The 19,241-nt window shown below is 36.7% G+C and overlaps 2 protein-coding genes, 2 long non-coding RNA genes and 1 other non-coding gene across 6 annotated transcripts; 3 read left to right on the forward strand and 2 right to left on the reverse strand.

Annotated features, from left to right (window-relative positions):
* Window positions 1-1,417: 1,417 nt before the first annotated feature.
* Window positions 1,418-5,504, forward strand: LOC122082827 (serine carboxypeptidase-like). Its single transcript, XM_042650606.1, has 9 exons — window positions 1,418-1,827; window positions 2,299-2,467; window positions 2,758-2,877; window positions 3,666-3,809; window positions 3,901-4,051; window positions 4,313-4,401; window positions 4,524-4,782; window positions 4,887-5,020; window positions 5,136-5,504. Exons 1-9 carry the CDS (start codon window positions 1,505-1,507, stop codon window positions 5,247-5,249), a joined length of 1,503 nt encoding a protein of 500 aa, XP_042506540.1. The 5' UTR covers window positions 1,418-1,504; the 3' UTR covers window positions 5,250-5,504.
* Window positions 5,475-6,555, reverse strand: LOC122082829. Its single transcript, XR_006141413.1, has 2 exons — window positions 6,050-6,555; window positions 5,475-5,975 (listed from the first exon to the last, which is right to left on the reverse strand). It is a non-coding gene; the product is annotated as an uncharacterized LOC122082829 (long non-coding RNA).
* Window positions 6,556-11,266: 4,711 nt separating this feature from the next.
* Window positions 11,267-15,040, forward strand: LOC122081106. Of its 2 annotated transcripts, none has more exons than XR_006141005.1 (5): window positions 11,267-11,699; window positions 11,796-11,991; window positions 12,128-12,204; window positions 12,412-12,465; window positions 14,611-15,040. It is a non-coding gene; the product is annotated as an uncharacterized LOC122081106 (long non-coding RNA). The 2 variants fall into 2 exon arrangements; XR_006141004.1 differs by having other exon boundaries at window positions 11,822-11,991.
* LOC122082976 lies at window positions 11,275-11,493 on the forward strand. The gene has a single exon (XR_006141508.1). It is a non-coding gene; the product is annotated as a small nucleolar RNA U3 (small nucleolar RNA).
* Window positions 15,041-15,750: 710 nt separating the features above from the next.
* LOC122080847 (protein PELOTA 1-like) lies at window positions 15,751-18,941 on the reverse strand. Its single transcript, XM_042647717.1, has 2 exons — window positions 18,875-18,941; window positions 15,751-17,333 (listed from the first exon to the last, which is right to left on the reverse strand). The coding sequence occupies exon 2, from the start codon at window positions 17,249-17,251 to the stop codon at window positions 15,875-15,877; it is 1,377 nt and encodes a 458-aa protein (XP_042503651.1). The 5' UTR covers window positions 17,252-17,333; window positions 18,875-18,941; the 3' UTR covers window positions 15,751-15,874.
* Window positions 18,942-19,241: the final 300 nt, after the last annotated feature.

Consider the following 19,241-nt stretch of genomic DNA (forward strand, 5'->3'; position numbering starts at 1 on the left):
AGATGGAAAATGAGAGTTTACTTTGCATAGAAAGAAAGGCTTAGAGTATTAATAGCAAATTGAAACCATTTATTAAATTTGAATCGAAATTAATAAATCATTTATTAATTAGTTCAGTTTCAATTTAAAAAAAAAAAATCTATTTGTTAAAATGATGATTTGATTTGATTTGATTTTGAACCTCTTAAAACCTAAACGTTTTATGCTTTCTAGTAAATTAATTCAATCTATTTATATCTTAAAGTAAAATATTGTAGTTCAAGCAAGCACAAGAAAACTAGATTAGTTTTCAATTGGGCCTAAAATTGTTAACTTGAATCAACAATAAATCCAAAATTGAAACCATAAAACAATTTTAACCATAACTTTTTATAAATTTGCCTCAATTTGGTATATTAGATCCGTTTAATAAACAATTAAATTCCAATTTCTATCTTTCATACCTTGAATTAAAATCAGAACAAATTAACACCCCGAAAAGATAAGTAAAGATAATGGATTACATGGTAAGTATTAGAAAATAGGTAGGATAAAACCAATAAATTATTATGGAAGACAAATATCGCTCTTTGGAGCCTGTAATTTTGTGTCTGTTTCTCTCCTTTTTTGTATGAAAAGATCTCCCTACCCTCCATAGATTGAACCAAGATGATTTCATGATAACACTATATATATATATATATATATATGAAAAAAAAAAAAAAAAAAAAGAAGTAAGGGTTTTATAAAATATATGGGAGAGGGATAGGTATGCTAGCGTAGTACTTAGGAATTAGGAATGCTAGCGGCATTTTGACTGTAAGATTTGATCAACATGAATTGAACCATTGGATGAAGAGAAGATATACAATTTTTCAATTCACGGTTGCAACACCTTTACTCTCTTTCTTTCTCTTCTCGCCAGAAAAAGTTTACTGGAACCAACTGGAGAAAGCGAAGTTGGTTTTTTTTATGTCAGTCTCTCTCCTTCTTTGTATAAAAAGACCTCCCTACCCTCCATAGATTGAACCAAGATGATGTCATGATAACATATTATATATATATATATATATATGAAAAAAAAAAAAATACTAGTGACTTGCATTCCCCTTACCAGACACATGCGGAAATGGGGGCAGGGATAGTGTTCTCCTTTCTATTACCTTAATAGGGTAAGGGTTTTACCATAAAAAAAAATAGTATATATATATATATTTTCCACACCCCAAGGTTTTTTTGAACATGAGGCAGAGTGTAAGCCAATTAACATAGATTATTTTATTATTTATCGGAAAAAAAATATTTTATTTAATTTTTTAAAAAGAAAAAAAATCAGAATGTGTGTAAACGTGTCGTACACAAAAGAGCTGTGATTCTTGTCACACTGAATCATCTAAGGAAAGAATCCGTCACCACTATAAAATTCCTCTCACCCTCTCCAACTAAAAGTTCCGAAATTTCCCACAAAAGAAGTAGAACCCAGAAACACAGGAGAAGCTTAAGCATTGACTCCAGTTTTGAAGCAATGTGGAAGAATCTACTTCTTTCCTTTTTTCTCACTCTACTTCTCGCTCCCTTCTCTTCTTCTGCAACTCCCATCCTCGATGATCTTGGCTTTCTTCCCGATTCGACTTTTCCCACTGTACAAGCAGAGAAGCTAATCCGACAGCTCAATCTCCTTCCCAAGGACGCCCTTTACATCCCGCATGAATCATCTGTGCCTCCCACTCCCAAGATTGTCGAGAAAAGCTTCAAATTACCTTACCTTGCTGATTCTTCTGGTGTTTCTGTCGAAGACCTCGGTCACCATGCCGGATACTACCAGCTTAAGCATTCCTATGCTGCCAGGTACTTACTTCCCCCAACAGAATCCCGGGCTCCTGCTGCTGCTACCAGTCCCTGTTCTGTTGCTTTTCTAATTTTCTCCCTTCCGTTTCCCCACCCCCTGTTCGTCTTTTTGGGTGGTGCTTTTCTCGTCTTATTGGCACAGAGTCTGAGCTTAGAAAGGAAAAAAGAAATGGGCCTTGCTTTTCTCTCCATTTTTCTGACATTTATGATCGCCTCAGGATTACTTCATTTCAGAATCCAGATTGCTGCTAATGCTAATTCCTAATCCTTGGTTGTGATTGGAATCTATTATCTATCGGGTGGTTTTTTTTTTTTCTCTGTTAATCTCTACGAGTTTTCTTGTGTATTAGTTTCTGTTTATAATCTGTGTTCTGGATCTGAACCCTGGTGCTTTAGATTCAGTTGATGCGGGTTGAGGTTCAAGTGAATCTGTGCGTAAGCTTTCTGATTTGTTCTATCTGCTTTTGTTAGGATGTTCTACTTCTTCTTTGAATCACGAAACAGCAAGACAGATCCTATCGTTATTTGGTTGACTGGGGGTCCAGGGTGTAGCAGTGAGTTGGCTGTTTTCTATGAAAATGGTCCTTTTTCCATTACAAACAATTTGTCTCTTCAATGGAATGAGTATGGCTGGGACAAGGTATTGTTGTTTCTTTAACTTGTGTCTTCAAGTCAATTAGATTTGTCAAGAGGATTTTTTTTCCCTCCTAGTTGTTAGGGAAATGGAAATTTTATTTAGATCAAAGATTGAATTTTCTGTTTTGATTGTTTTGGATATGTTCATCAGTTCCATTGAGTTTGTCATACACAAATAGAAGGCATTCATTTGTGACCTTCAGTTGGGATAAGATTATGTTTGTTGTAAATAGAAGGCATTCATATTGCTTAAGGATTGGGACCTTTAGCATAACTTTTTATGTTATTTTTCAGGTATCAAACCTTCTGTACGTTGACCAGCCTACTGGAACTGGTTTTAGTTATAGTTCCGATAAGCGTGACACTCGTCACAATGAAGAGGGTGTTAGCAACGATCTATATGACTTCTTGCAGGTCAGTTTTGTTTCTCTTATGTGTAGTTGTTCTAAATGTTCATGCTCATGGTTCATAGTAATTTCCCTCTTCCTTGAAATTGTTTTGTTAATTACTTCTTTTTTTTTTTTCTTTATTTTGAGATTGAATTTTTCTATGCAAGAATAGGTGGGGAGGGGGGAGAAGAAAGACTCCCTTCAATGAAAAAATATTGTAATATGTTTACACACCTGATATATGTAACACCTTTCTTCTCTAATTAGCTATCTCTTGTGCTATATGCTCCTTTCATCCACTGGTTAAACATGGATGAGTTTTGTTAGAACTCCATTGACTTCCATGTTTCAAAAACATTTTTTGGGGTAGAATTCAAAAAAAAACCCAGGTTTGGGTCTAGAACTTATTGTTAGGTCTTGATTAGTTTGTCATGAATCAACCATACTGAGCTGGAATTAGAACTGTGTAGTCATTGTGAATAATGGCTACATCATAATATTAAATGGGGGATTGTTATACTTCCACTTTTATTCAACCTTTCTTTTGATAAGGTAAGATTCATTCACTTTCATGCCGAATCTCTATTTTTCCATTTCCTTATCTTTTTGAAAAAGTAACCTCATACAGCATTATTCTCTGTTGAATCAGATCCTAGTTTTAAAGGCTAAGCTCCACTTAACTGCATAGCTCAGTCATGTCTGAAACTAGATTCCCCCACACCCCACCCTCCAAAAAAAAAAAAGAGGGGGTTATTTTCATATTGGATGGTTTGTATCTTTTAAGCTAAGAATGAGTTTGACTTGTGTGTATAGGCATTTTTTACTGAGCATCCTGAATTCACGAAGAACGACTTCTTCATTACTGGAGAATCATATGCTGGGCACTACATTCCTGCTTTTGCATCTAGAGTTCACCAAGGGAACAAAGCTAAAGAGGGGATTCCTATAAACTTCAAGGTACGCCCCTGATTTAGCTTGGTTTGGAGTTATGTTTGGCCAATCATGCTTGCTTCATTCTCTGGACTAAAGTGGGAAAATTGTTAAACAGGGATTTGCCATTGGCAATGGATTGACAGATCCTGCAATCCAGTACCAAGCATATACAGATTTCGCATTGGACAATGGACTAATTAAGGAATCTGACTACAAGAGTATTAACAGATTACTTCCAGCTTGTGAAATGGCAATAAAGCTTTGTGGTAATTCTTCTTATTTCTGCAATCTCTCTTGTAGTCACCGATGTATTTACATATAATGAAATCGCATATGTTTCTGCTGCTGTTGATTGTCGCCAACAATTGGGAAATTTTTTATATATGAGAATGATCAAAAGGAGAGCTGGATCCATTTAATTAGACTTTGAGTTCTGTTTATGAGCATAGGAGATGCTCTAACTCTTGATGTTTCTTCGCTGTTTGAATTCATCCTCTTTGGTTTAATATTGTTTACTTCTGTTTCAGGCATCGAGGGTAAAATCGCTTGCATGACATCGTACTATGTTTGCACCAACATATTCAATAAGATCATGGCGATTGCTGGAAATATCAATGTGAGCATTTTGTCCGTGTTTTATTTTAGTGGGTTTGGTGTTGGGAGATATACAAAATTCTTTTTAACAGAGAAATATGAGCATTTTCTTAACAAGCAATCTGCGATGTCTTTATTCTACAGTACTATGATATCAGAAAGCAGTGCGAGGGAGACCTTTGCTATGATTTCTCAAACATGGAGAAATTCCTGACCCAGAAATCCGTTAAGGATGCTCTTGGAGTAGGGGACATTGAATTTGTTTCATGTAGCCCTACTGTTTACCAGGCCATGGTTACGGACTGGATGAGGAATCTTGAAGTTGGCATCCCAACTCTTCTGGAAGATGGCATCAAGTTGATGATATATGCTGGGGAGGATGATCTCATATGCAACTGGCTTGGTAAGTTTCTCTTTGTTCAATTTATTAGCCCCTACTACTCAAATCCCTGCACGATTTACTCAAAATTATGTAGTTCAACTTGGTCTAATTTTTCTTCTCTGCAGGGAACTCGAGGTGGGTTCATGCCATGGAATGGTCTGGCCAGAAAGAGTTTGTGGGTGCTCCAACTGTCCCTTTTGTGGTTGATGGTGAAGACAAAGGACTGTTGAAAAACTATGGTCCTCTAACTTTCCTCAAGGTCCTATTACCTTATCATCTCACATTGCTGCTGAAAATTTCTCTCCATGAATGAATTATTTGGATCAACTGTTTTTCTTTGCTAATTAAGTTCTGGTCTATCTGACAAATAACAGGTCCATGAAGCTGGTCACATGGTCCCAATGGATCAGCCCAAGGCTGCTTTGGAGATGCTGAGGAGATTCACCCGAGGGGATCTTGCAGAACAAGGTCAGGCGGCTGACATGTGAAAATGTGATAGCTCAGCTATGCTATCCATTTTTCGTTAATTAGCCTTTGCTATACAAATATGGTTTCAATTTTTAAGAGATGATTTATGGAGGAATTGCTAAACCATTTTGTGGTTTTTCCCACATTATATCTGGCTCTCTTCTGGAGGTGCTTGTGAATATTTTCCTCAACTCTCTGGTTTTTTAACTCTCTTTATTTGAGAAGTGTTATAGATATTCCACACATCATCAAAATAAATATGTTTGGATGTAGTATGTTCATAGTATTTCACATGCACGAGAGAGAAAGAGAGACAGAGAAAGAGAGAGAGAGATGAAAAATCAAGCTTGCATTATCGCCATGGCTGCTTTCATATTGTACCATCCTTTCTCCCATCAGTTGTTAATATAACATCCTCAGTATCACCATCTCCTTCTTCTGGGCACATTAGCCGCCGCCGCCGGCGGACTCCAGTAACGCAGATGTTGCCGAGGAAGAAATCCCAGATCTTGATTTGAAGCAGGATAAAAGGGAAAAATCTGTAACAGATTCGTGCCCTCGAATCTCGATTGGTTCTTGGTGAAGCATTCATAAAAAAATGATATTGTAAACCTATGGTGACATGAGAGTTCCTTGAACTCCCAGTTGTAATAACTCCCTTTGTAATCAGGAAAATGACCGTTGAAGGTTCCTCCCCAACCGTCTCCATGTTCTCTTTTTAGGGTTTTCGATACATGCGCTTCGATCTGCAGACGAAATTTGGAGTCGATGTTTTGACTAGATAAAGGATAAAATCAGGGCCTAGGGTTCAGTGGTTTACCCTTCCTCAATGGCTTCACACACCAGGATCTTACCCTCAGCAAAATCTTCTTCTTCTTCGTCCTCTCGGGTTCTGGAGAAGGCCTCTACCCTTCTCGACTTCTATTCTCCCAGATCAATCGAACCCAGCTTCTTCATTTGGAACACCATGATCATATGTTGCTTTTGTTGGGCTTCATGTTGATTGAAATTCAATCATGCAGCGGAAGGCATCGGATTGAGATTTTTGCATTTGAAATTACTATACAAAAATTAATCACAAGAGAATGAAATAGTTTGCGTTAAAATCACAATTGAAGTTCTTCCTCCAGACTATTATTGGAAAAGCCTGTTTTTTGACCTGACTCTCTAGTCAAAAAGTTAGCGAGCTGACCTGGTTAAACCCAATCACGCCGAGTCTTGTGTTTTTCTGTTTTATATATATTTAAATGCAATAAATATGTAAATAAATCATAAAATTACAGAAAATATGAAAAATAAAGAAAAAAAAATCACATATCAATAATTCGATGGTTGGAGGCAAAAATCTATCTCTTGATTAGAACGTTAGGTTAGAGTTAAGGATTAGAAAATATAAATTATAATTTCCAACAATCCAACTTGCAATAAAATAAGAATTTTGGATTTAGGAATACGAGAAGTTTCTTGAGCCCCAAGTTAGTTTTGTAAAAGTAAAGGAGTAGGAGAAGTTATTAAGTTAGGAGTCTTGAGATTTGGGATCATAAAGGGATTTTATTTGATTTTTTTTTTTTAAGTGTCCTTTGATATAATGATTAGATTCGGTGGGGTTTTCAAGACTTGGCCAAAAAATCAAATCAATGTAGAATTGTTTTGACTCGTCTTGAGTCTTTTTTTTTCTTACATAGGGCGAGTCTTCGTGACTCTTGACCAGAAATCTCAAATTTTGACTCAACTCGGGCGAGTCTTCCCGATCAAAACCTGGTTTTCCAACTATGCTCCAGAGATATCCAAAACTTCAATGTGCTTTGTAGTCATGGGGTTCTAGTCTCAGACACAAGAAAACTATTTGATTCCATGCTTGATGAATATGGAATCGAGCCACAGATTGAAATAGCTCTTTCATGCCTACTATAACTAGTTATGTCGATTTTCTACGACGGCTTCAACTATAACCTCAGCTCTATTTATTGGTCTAAACAAGATACGACTTATTTGAACTCAATTGAACTACAGTTGCATGGTTCTTCTTCTTGGGAGAGGCGGGCATTATTTGAATGAGGCCCATGACTTTGTTATTCATAGAATGCCATTTGAGGCAAACTGTGTAATTTGGAGAGCTCTATTGGATGCTTGTAGAATCTATGGAAAAATTGCAATAGGTGATATTTGTTGGCAAGAAACTCTTAGAATTGGAGCCTGATATGTTCTATCTAGCTAATCTATTTGTTCTATTTGCTGATATCAAATAATGTGAAGAGAAAGAGACTGCTGTTTCAGAAACTGGCTCGAGCATTTGGGCTTATCAGTTTCAGTGCAGAGGTTACTATACGTAGGAACCCTACAATTTGTGAAGACCGTCACTCAGCATTTAAGCTTCTCTCTAAGATATTCCCTGGAGATATAGTAGTGACGGACACTATCAGGTTCCATCATTTTCAGCATTGATCCTGCCTTTTTGTATGGATTATTGGTGACTGGATTCAATCAAGCACCACATGAAAGGGTGAGAATGAGATCATGTATTTTTATCATCTATAATTCATTTCTGTTTCTGGATAGTGATAATTGTCGATTGTATGATAATAGAAGTCTTTGAATAGTAAATGCGGGGGCATCTGCTCCCAATAGGGGTACAATGGTCATTTCGCACCCACTGTGTTTGTGGCACAGGATCCGCCCCCAGACTGAAAACTTGGTCCCGTTCTTTATAGAGAAGTTTTATGGCTTAAAATCTTTATTTATGAAAATCAATAAAGTTGCATTTGATCATTTCTGTTTTTGTTTTGGGAGCACTTGTTAATTTTGATAGCTTTAAGTCGTTTACATCAAAACTGTGAAAATCGTTAAATAAATAATTTGATTTTGGTTTTAACATTTAAACTGTTAAACCGATTAAGATATATATAGTAAGTTTAGGTCATTCAATGTTGAGTTTACATACATTTCAATAAAAAAAAAATTATGTTTACATTAAACAACTATTAAAAGAATATAATAATAAACATATCAATTCAATGATCAAATTTACATCCATTTCACCAAAACATTTGAAGGTAAAGAAGTCATTGGGAAAAAAAATTAGAAAACATAAGGAAACAGTTGATAAATAGTTTTGATTTCAATATACGAAACCTTTGATTAAATGGTGCGATTTTGATTTTACCTAAAAAATATTTTATCGAATCGGATCAAACCTGTTTACATCAAAGCCAAACCAATTAACACCTTAATGTAGAGTCAACATAACTTTGTTTAGGGTGAAGATTTTCTTCATTAGGAGAGAAGAGAGAATCTCTCCACCCACTCAATCAATGTCAGTCAAATGTGAATCATTAAATGTGAACCATTAAAATTTGACATAGTGTAATTTTAATAGAGTCCAAACATACACATGATTCGTTGTCATGTGTATAAACGTAATTCCTAAATATAAATCTGATTTGATGTATAAATGCATATATAATACAACCCAAATACGAATTCAAATCTCCAAACTATGTAAAAGTGTCAATTGGTTCGATTTTGGTTTATGATTTGGTTCAATAAAAATTAATTAATTTTCACTAATTTTTTTTTAATTAGATTTTCATAATCTCAAAACCAAACTGAATTGGTTACATTTTATTTAGTTCCATGTGGTTCATACAGTTCAACAGTTAAAAAAAAAATCTGGTTCATAGAGGGTATCAATAAATGACCTGCTGAAACAAATAAAGTTAGTCAAAAATTGATAAAAAATACAGATAGAGTCCCACAATGCCATAAATGGTATCTTTCATCCCTTTGTACACTTTACCACCCCAAACCCCACCAACACCCCACCAAAAAAAAAAAAAAAAAAAAAAAACCCTTTTTATACCACTCAATAAATAAACCCGTAATAGGTATTTCACACAACTCAACGGTACCCTGAGTTTAAAAGTGGCATATGGCGGTATGGGGTGCCTTATTGGATTTAGTCCTACTCAAAATTTCCAAATGTACCCTTCTCGACCCCAACTCTCACTCTTGACCCTACACACTTTCACCTCAAACTTCCGAGTATTCTATTCATTTTGTAATCCTCCTTTTTTTATTTTGTTTGGGGGGGGGGGGGGGGTGGGGGGGGAATCAAACTTCCGATGATCTCCTTTCTCTTTCCTTCTTTTCCCCCTTCTATTTTTTTCGCATAACCAGTCAACTCCTCAAAAGTTTACTATTTTAATTTTCGTTTCTCATTAAAACTTCATACATATATCTCTGTTATCTTCCATCATCAGACCTGAATTTTTTTTAATGATTAGATCTGAGGTCAGATCCGCCCAATGTAATCCAACGGATCATCTTAGTTTTTAATCTCTTGATTAACCCCATTAGATTGGTTTTTTGATCTAGGCTGGGATCTATTGGTATCAGAGCTAAAAATCCTATGGCAATTGATTTTGATTTGTTTGAATCTCAAAATCTTGCACTTCAATTTCACATGATGAGAAACATAAAGAAATTTTTGGATGAACTTCCTAGTCTCCAAATAGGGTTTAGAGAGGTTTCCAATAATGCTAATCACCTCCGTGAGAAAGTGTTGGACACGATAGGAGATCTAGCAAAGGAAGAAGATCCAACAGTAGAAGAACTCGATGGTCATCAAGATATAATTCCAATTGAGGAAAAACCAATTTGTAGGGATCGAAATAGTTGATTTCCCTCTTCCTCCACAAATCTTGGATGTGCGGAAGCCAAACGTCATTGATTTTGGTCTTGAGAATCATCAAACCATCAAAACCGATGATTAAAGATGCTAATCAAGTGGTGTTGATTCTCCTTTAAAAAAAAAAAAAAATTCCAACATCAGGGAATTGATGCAGTTATGGATGTTAAATTAGGCCAATTAGGCCTTAAATACATTATTTTGACCCATAGTTGAGTTCTATGGGCCTTAGGCTCTGTAATTCCGTTCATCGTCCACTAAAAGGAATGAATCGGTTTTGATAAACCGAGTCATACAAGAACGAAGAATGGAAACCTGGCTCAGATAAAGGAGAAAAGCGTTTTTATCTAGTCAAATTACGCTTTTTGTTTTTTGTTTTTTGGGTGAGAAATTTAGTCCCACATGGAAAGATATAAAAAATTAAAGCTTGATATTTACTACGACTTTGGCTTTGATAAAGGAAAACAGCGTTTTTTGTTTAGCCAATTTTAAATTTGCCCAAAACTTACTCCCACGCTTTTTGTTTTTTGTTTTTGGGTAAGAAATTAGGTCCCACATCGAAAGATATAAAAAAATAAAGGTTGATATTTACTACGGCTTTAGCATTACTTGCCACGACCTTACTTGAACAGGATCTGTTCTATAGGCTCGTCCATCTGTATCCTTTAGTTCTAAGGGGACAGGAACCTACATGATTGAACAAAAGCAATTTGATCTCTAAAATCATCTTGAACCATTGATGATGTATCTCAAATTTCAAAACCGATTTGATCCTATATGGATCAATACAGATACAACGATTAATACCAATACCATGTACAAAATCATATACTTCAAATTGAAAAATCCCTTAAATTGATAACCTTGTGCTCCTCATTGGGCCCTGATGGGTCAAAGTCAAACTATTATTGAATTTATTCATGATGCAATGATCGGTTAATGTATCTTCCTTTTTTTTAATTTAAAATTTAAAATTTAAAATTTTCATTTTAAATATTTCTAGGCAACCAAACATGGCACAAATGCTTTTTCACTTATAAAGATTGGATTTAAGTCGACATTAGACTTGCGGGCCTAATTTTCTGACAAAACATACTCTCACCTCAACACTTTCCTTTGTTTCCAGTAAAAAGAATGAATCTGTTCTGATAAACCCAGTCATAGAAGAGCGAATAATGGAAACCTGGCTCAGATAAAGGAGAAAAGGGCTATTCCCAACTTTTTTTTAATATTTTTTATTTAGCCAAAGTTTAAATTTGCCCAAAACTTAAATCTCATATTATAAGAAACTTAGTCCCACATCGAAAACATATGAAAAATAAAGGTATTTATTTACTACGAGTATGGCATCCCTTGGCACGACCTTACTTGAACAGGATCTGTTCTATAGGCTCGTACCTCTGTATCCTTGAGTTCTAAGGAGACAGGAACATAAGTCTGGTTGATGAGACATAACCGTGCGATCAGAGCGTGATTAACGGCTCTGGTGAGACATGTATTGGACTCATCAGGCTGTAGAGGATCGTTCCCGATGTTGGTTCCAACCTTGGGGTGGTCGCATGGTTGTCTGACAGACTCTCCTGATCTTTTTTTCTCTTTTTACCAGAATCCCGGCAGCCATGGCTGCCGAAACAGTAATCGCGTCTTCTCTGTTGCAACCTCTGATGTCTTCATTCTCGAAACCGAAGCCAGCATTTCAGTCCGTTGGACTCTCACCATTGAATCCGTCGCAAAGGCAATTCCCAGGTGGAAGGCGTTGTCACGTTAACCCTAAAAGAAGAGGGTTTGTGCTCCGATTTCTTTACTGCTCTGCATCTGTCGAATTCGCGAATTCGTGAATTCAATTAGTAATTATGATTTTTGTTTGATCTTCGAGAAGGTGATGTGAGGATTTTCCGACTACAGGTCCTACGACGGTGAAAGTTTGTGTCACCGGACGCACTCCTGGACCTCACGGGTTCCATCTGGTCTTTCCCCCCTTTTCTCCTTCGCAATTTGGGTCCTCTAATGCAGCATGTGTATGGTGACGTAGTATGAATTACTGAATTGTTGGTTACTGTTTCATGCCAATGCAGGTGCCACTCTGAAACCTATATGGTTTGTGAATCTTCTATTCATTTGCGTATTTAGTTTAGCTAGAATCTGATACTTGTTTATTGTTAATTTTTTTATTCTGGGGTTTTTATGTTCAATTTTGCATGAAATATGCAGATACCTCTGAGGGGGTCTAAATGCCGTTGTTGGAAGAGCTTTTGTGGTTCATGAGCTGGAGGATGACCTTGTAAAGGGTAAAACTTAATATCCATTAGCTTCAACCATCCGTTTTTCATTTTCTTTTGCTTCCATAATCTTGATGTCAATGGCTCTAATTTCTTCAAAGTAATCTTTTTGTGTTTTTCCTCCCATGACATATGATTATCAATTGAGTTCGACTTTTCTTTCCATTAATGTTCTTCTGTTTATCTTTTGACTCTTTATGATTTATGCATCTGTAGGTGGACATGAACTTAGCCTTACCACTTGGAATGCTGGTGCAAGATTTGCCTGTGGTATGTAATGTTTGTTGAAGGCTATTTTTTCTTTATTAATTTAATGGCCAGATGACAGCTACTACTCAACTCATGAATTGCAAAATCGGTGCCAGGTGATTGATAATTCAGTGTTTTTACTCTCTAGGCTAATTATGAAAGGATGACTTCTCATAATTGCTTACTCAACTCATTTGTGCATAAATGTGATTTAAAAATTGTCTTGGTTGCCGCTGTGGTTGAGCTGTTTACGACGACAACAACAACAACAACAACAAAGTCTTTTCCCAATTAAATGGGGTCGGCTGTGGTTGAGCTGTTTCTTCTCATTAATTGCTTCAATTCATGGAGTTGATCCAGATTCCAGAAAATTAAAAATGGTGTAGAACTGTTTAGCTTATGCTTATCAATGATCTTTTTACTTATCAGTTACTATTTGAACTTATGCTTGCTCTTTTTTTTTGGCTGTGTTGAGTCAGTTGCTGTTTTGGGTTGCTATGGACTTAACTATTTGCTGCAGCAATGGATTGTCTGTTTTAAGGTTCCCAACATTATTTTGGAATCTGATGTGGCATATATAAATCCTAACAGTCTAAGTGAATTAAAGGGAAACTACTGGAGCAAAGAAGAGCCAACCCAGTCTATTCTATATGATGAATAATCGATTATGATATTTCAACCTATTTGGAATGTTTCCTATATGCTATTCCCCACAAAATCCTCCTCCCTATACATCAAAATTCTGCATGTTGTGGTTTCCTTCCACGATGGATGTTGATGTGCTTTCTTTCCCATGGATGTTGGTGGTGCTTTGAAGTGCTTTTTGCACGCATATTTTGTGGAATTTGTGAAAACAGCAGTAGGATGTGAAATAATAGTGATGCCAATTTAATGTGGAACTCAATTCGTTCTTGTGCTTTTTGTTTCTATCAGAGAGCATAATTGAGTTATATAGTATCAAGGAAACCTATTCTCCACAGAGGAAAAGGGTAAAAAAAAAAAAAAAAAGGTTGAATAACAATGAGAACTTGACATTTGGGGGGAAAATCAAGGTGATAGTCTCCTAGGTTTGTGCTTCTAGAGATTTCAAGGGTGTTAACTGTACTCATGGTCTGAAACAATTGAAGGTGAGATAGGTTGATGAGACCGGCAAATACTTGTATATAAAAGGTAAAAGAATTATATATGTAGGTGATGGGAGACTTGTTCTTCTCCTTTTTTCTTTCTTGCCTGACACCCTCAACCAGTATATGGAGGTAGGCTACAGGTGTCGGTATGTGGACCGAAACATAAACCTTAGGTGTTGGGAGCACTTTGGCACTCCCATATTTGGCTCCACCCCCTGCTTCCCTCATCTACCCTCCACTACTTTCTCAGTGAGTTTGCTCTATCCTTCAGCTATTAAGAGAAGCAACATTAGAGGTAACTGATCCCATTTGTCTGAGACTCCAAGAGCTTGGTAAAGACTTGCTGGGTCGCAATTGGGTTGGATGGAAAAGGAATAAAATTCTGGGTGAATTCTTTGATAAGATTCCCTTAAAATGGCTGAGTAAGTAACTCGATTATTCCTTACTGTTTTGGATTCCTGGTTGTGATTTTATTTTTATAAGAATTTCTTCAAATTATAAACACCTATACTTTAAGCGTACCCCTTATGTTGTTGTGAGGAAGTCATTCTTATTGCATCTTATTAAATTTGGATATCTTCTGATTTGGTATCTCAAAACCCTTAATTTCTTCAAATAAATCACCTTTCCCCTTTAAAACCCTAAATTTTGAATTTTTGTATTTGGCCCTCACCTTATATTCCTGCAAATTTCAATTATTATTAGATCTCATTTTCAAAGCTGTTGACATTGTGGGGTTTCTATCCTTATTTGGAATGCACTAGCCTCATTAATTATGTTGTTAAGACTTCATGAACCAGCACTCCATTGTTATAGAGTGGCATTCATTCTTGTGAAATACCAATCTTTCATGTGGTTTCTGGCATAGGAAGTATTCATGGACTTCATTCTTTTGAGATTCAAGTTTTCAAATGATCATTGGGTGACTTATCTCTGTATTTTTCTGGCTCTAGTTAGTATTCCTGTTTTCATTTCTTTGTTTAAATCCCCACTTTCTTTAATGTCCTCATAGTGTGTGTTTCTGTCTGTGAATATGCAGGTGTGGTTGGGTTGACTCCAGTTCAGTGAGAGCCCCTAGTTCGAAACCAATCTGATATCCAACTACGGATTCTTGTTTCTTCCTTTTACAAGTGCTATTAAGAGTTAAATAGTCTTTTTGAAGTCAAGAGGATGCACTCAGGGTTGTTGAGAAGAAAGTGTTTAAGCCATATTGTAGAATTTGAGGGACATTACCACGTCTGTAGGTACTTCCCTCAGTAGGACAGATGTTTGGGTTTTAAAGACCTTGTTCTTGGCTTTTATATGCATTACTGTGTTGAATCACGAATGCTAGACTCCTGTTTTGAAAAATTTCTGTAAGGAATAAACTTAGTTTCGATTTTTTAATCGAAATCCTTGGATGTGGAGAAAAATGTAATATTTATGGTCAGCTTTAATGTTAATAAATCTGAGAAACCGGATTTGAGCCACAAACATTTGTGATAAGTTCTAAGTTTTGTAAATTTCAGCTTTTCAATAAAAAGGGTATTAAGAGAGGTGAGAAGTGCATCTAGGAATCTTACACAGAGGGGTTCAATTTAAGCGCCTTGATTAGCAAGAAAAATGAGGAGAGAGCAGCAGCTCACATTCCTTGCTTGGCCGACGGTGGAAACCTTGGGAGGGAATTGGGTTTTCATTATTATTATTACTGGTTTATTATTCTATAGACTACACTCGCTTTAGTTGTCTTGACGAGCTTATGCTGAGGCAACGTGGAGTATTGATCTCTCCTATAGTACCACTGGATAGGCAGGTTAGCCATTGGATTGGCTTCACAAATTTCAAACTTATAGCCCAGCATGTATTGCAATGTTCTAGTAGTTTTTTCGACCACTAGAATAAGCTTTTCACTATTGTCTTTTCGCAAAATTTTCTAAGCTCTATATTGTCACACTACAAAATGCACCTAGCGTAGAAGGTGACCAGATGAAGAAAAGAGTAATATAGACAAAGCATTTCCAGGAAACAATGGAGTTGCCCTGAGCAATTGAATCAGTGACTTGTCTTTTCCAAGACATTACATTAATCCGAAGAGAAAAATAAAACCCTCTTCGGTCTACTATAGGAATGTAGATTCATGTCCGATTCAGTTTATATCTGTTTAAGAGAAAAATCAATAATCGAAAACCGTTCAAATCTGTTGGAAACAAAAGATCTAACTAATCATAGTTCAGAAAACCCACTGAGGAACTAACTGAAAAAGGTATTAAAACTAAAAAATTCATCCTCAGCTTTGTGCATACAAATTAAGTTAACAAATTAAACTATTGAAGAACCAGACCTTCCATCATGTCATTCAAGTGGGGTAAGGGAAAGCGTAGAATGGCAGCAATGCCCGTCAACTTTGTAAGTTCCTTAGACACGTCCGTGGAAGAGAAGACATGAACAACACCTCCATAATCCTCCACAGCACTCACAATCTCCATGTACCTCCACCTTGTTCCTACATCCTCACTACTGTACAGCCCATCGGTTATAAACAGCTTCTCCACTGCCACCATCTCTTGCGCTGCCTCCACGCTATTCACCCCATAACACACACGCCCATGACCACCACTCCTCATAAACTCCATAAACTCCTCCAGTAACCTCTTCTCCTCCGCCACCTTCGTATCTTTTATCAGATTCTTTACTCTGGGGTCTTCCAACACCTCCCTCAAACTCTCCTTTCTTCCAGAGCTTGTAGGCACCAGAACCAAACACGGTTTGTGATCCATTATTGATTTCTTCTCTTGCAATAGATAGTTCCGGAATCGATCCTTCAAACCTGCCGGGCTCCCAATCACCACAAATCGAACCACCCCCATGTCCACATGTTTCATGAATGCTTGTCCAACCTCCTCGAAAAAGTTTTTACCAGTAGTATCTTTCTCTTTATCTTTCAATTCAGTGACTCCCGTCGTCGTCCCAGTTTTCTTCTTCTTATTGTCGCTCTCATTCTTATTGTCGGTCTCAGTCTTCTTTTTCTTCTTATTGTCAGTCTCAGTCTTCTTTTTCTTCTTATTGTCGCTCTCAATCTTCTTCTTCTGGCTGTTGCAATCAATCTTGGCCAAGAGAGTGGAGGTCATGGTGTTGCCGACCAGGTACAGATGAGCGAGCCCTTCTTGCATGACTAGTACCACCATGTTAGCTTCTCTAATTTTGGAGGCACTTCGATTGAAGGCTTGGTTGAACGAGTATAAGACCTCAGAATCCCAAACCTTCTTAGTGATGTTGAGTTTTTGACCTAGCTCAATCTCCAGAGTGTGGAAACCACCTGTGGCTATGTGGTCTGAGTCGGAGGTGCTCATACCTCGAACTCGAAGTACAGAACCCTTTTTGTCTTTGTCGTAATCAAGAGCAACTACTTTGAGTTCTACTTGTACTTTCACACGTGATTTCCCAACTTTCCTTGTGGAATCAGAAGAACTGGAAGCACTTTTCACACGTGATTTCTCAACCTTCCTCGTAGATTCAGAATAAATGGGAGCACTTTTTTTCACACGTGATTGTGATTTCTCAACCTTCCTCGTGGATTTAGAAGAAACACAATCACCTTTCGAGATGAGATTGTAGAGTAACCAAAGATCCACTTCTTCCTCTGTTATGATCTTCATTGATCCCGATCCCTCAGCGACACAACTATTCTCTATAAGCTTCATTACTAACACAAAGATGAATCCTTCGACAAAGAGTGCACTGCAACAGAGTCAAATGCTGATCGGAATTGAATATATAGCCAATCTGCATGGGAATAGAAATAATATTGATATGGATGCATAAAATTTGTAGATGAATTTGTTAGAATAGGTGATACCCATAATAAAACAGAGATCTAATGGTAATGGTAGGACCTAATCATGAAATACAAAACCCAGGAATATGAGAAATTTAATTGCAGCAACTAGAGACTCGTATCAGTCTCCAAATCTGGTCAAACTTCAGTCTTGAATGAAACTTCCAATTAATCCCAAAATACAACCCAAGTCCAACGTTCAGATTTAAACTAAAACTATAGAATCAGAACAGTAGAGCTGATGAGCACAATACCCTGGTCGAAGTTCTCTTTAGGGAGATTGGACGCCCCCAAAAGCTTACATTACAGAGCATCCGCAGGGTATAAACAAGTGGGGATCCTCTAATATAGATTATTAACAATAACAGAATACTAGGAAACTGATAGCAATATGAATTGATTGACGAAGTAAAACAGCACTCACAATGAGTGTAGAATCCTGATTGCTAATAGGAAACATATAACTTAAAAAGGAATTATTCCACTCACAGGTCAGGGGAGAGAGTTCAAAACTAACGAACAAGTTACTAATTCTGCATCTGGCTTCTAATTTTTGGAACTTCCCTAATTAGCACAACTATTTAAATTTTGGCAAATCAAGCCATGAGAGACAGGAGAAGCATTGAAATTAAGTAACAGTACGTGAACAAAAACCATCAATATCGAATTATATATAGTAATTAATCTCAACCTTAACCTAGCTTGTTCTATTCCTATTATATGTAGGATATAATAGTCTAATTCTAATAATATAGAAACAAAATAGAATAGCCAACTAACAACCGATTAGGAAGTATTGATTTGGATTGGTTCGGCAAATATCCGATTCTGGTTCTTAGCTATGGACACTCCATATCTCCACCGTTAACGGTTATATGAACTCAGGACCCATCCGCTGTCCACAATGGAGCAGGAAGGAAAGCTACCACCTCGACCACCTCTCCAATATTGTTAGGGGTGAGTGTATAGAAAGGCAGGAGCAGGCCTCGTGAAAAGTAAAAGGAAAAAATATCATCACTAACTCAAACTAATCTAGCCCAACTCTCATTTTCCTCCTTTTATTCTTCCTCTTCCTCGAGCCCGTAACTAACTTCTCACCATTCTGGACCATTCTGTCTGATTGATCGCAGGTTCAGGCTAAGTGGAATACTGTATCTTCAGAATTGATACAGGAGAGTAAAGTGTTTCGAAAAAAAAAAAACCAATTTATCGGCATTTTGAGGGGCAAAATAGTATGATTTCCACCTAATATGGCCAATCCTTATCAGTATTGATATTGCAACCGGCCAAGACCGATACAGGTCCAATGTCAATACGTAAGATCATGATCCCATATATTCAAAATGGCAATTGTTTTTTTTTTTATTTGATCGATCGATTTGTCCAAACCCAACATATGAATGATGAACATTGTGTTAACAATTAAATACTCATGCTAAGAAAAAAACACAAAAAAATCACCCCTCAAGGAAGTAAAAGAGTAACTTACTTGCAGAATAAGAGAGGATTTCCCAAGGATCTCCCACCTTATCGAATGGCACAGCACTTTATTCAAGAAGATAACAAACTCTTTCAAGCTGTGTTTATATAGAAAAGTTAATAATTAGTCCTAATCTGACTATAAGTGGAGTCATAATCTGACTATGAGTGTAATTCTAATCTGACTATGAAAGAATTCAAAACTAATTATTTAAATAAGTTGTATGTACAAGTAAGGCCATGATCCCACATATTCAAAATGGCATCTTTTTTTTTTTTTATCAGTTGATACGTCCCAAAAAAAAAAAAAACTAAACAAACCTAGTCGAAAAACCAAGGGACTGAAGAGATAGGGGCCGGGGAGGTGAAGAATAGAT

The sequence above is a fragment of the Macadamia integrifolia genome, chromosome 6 (assembly GCF_013358625.1).
Source record: "Macadamia integrifolia cultivar HAES 741 chromosome 6, SCU_Mint_v3, whole genome shotgun sequence".
Classification (NCBI taxonomy): Eukaryota; Viridiplantae; Streptophyta; class Magnoliopsida; order Proteales; family Proteaceae; genus Macadamia; species Macadamia integrifolia.

Coding starts and splice junctions, on each gene's coding strand:
- LOC122080847 (XM_042647717.1), bottom strand. CDS start 17,251: ATGAAGCTTATAGAGAATAGTTGTGTCGCTGAGGGATCGGGATCAATG.
- LOC122082827 (XM_042650606.1), top strand. CDS start 1,505: ATGTGGAAGAATCTACTTCTTTCCTTTTTTCTCACTCTACTTCTCGCT. Junction 2,878..3,665: donor ATCTATATGACTTCTTGCAG/GTCAGTTTTGTT, acceptor TTGTGTGTATAG/GCATTTTTTACTGAGCATCC. Junction 4,783..4,886: donor TCTCATATGCAACTGGCTTG/GTAAGTTTCTCT, acceptor TCTTCTCTGCAG/GGAACTCGAGGTGGGTTCAT.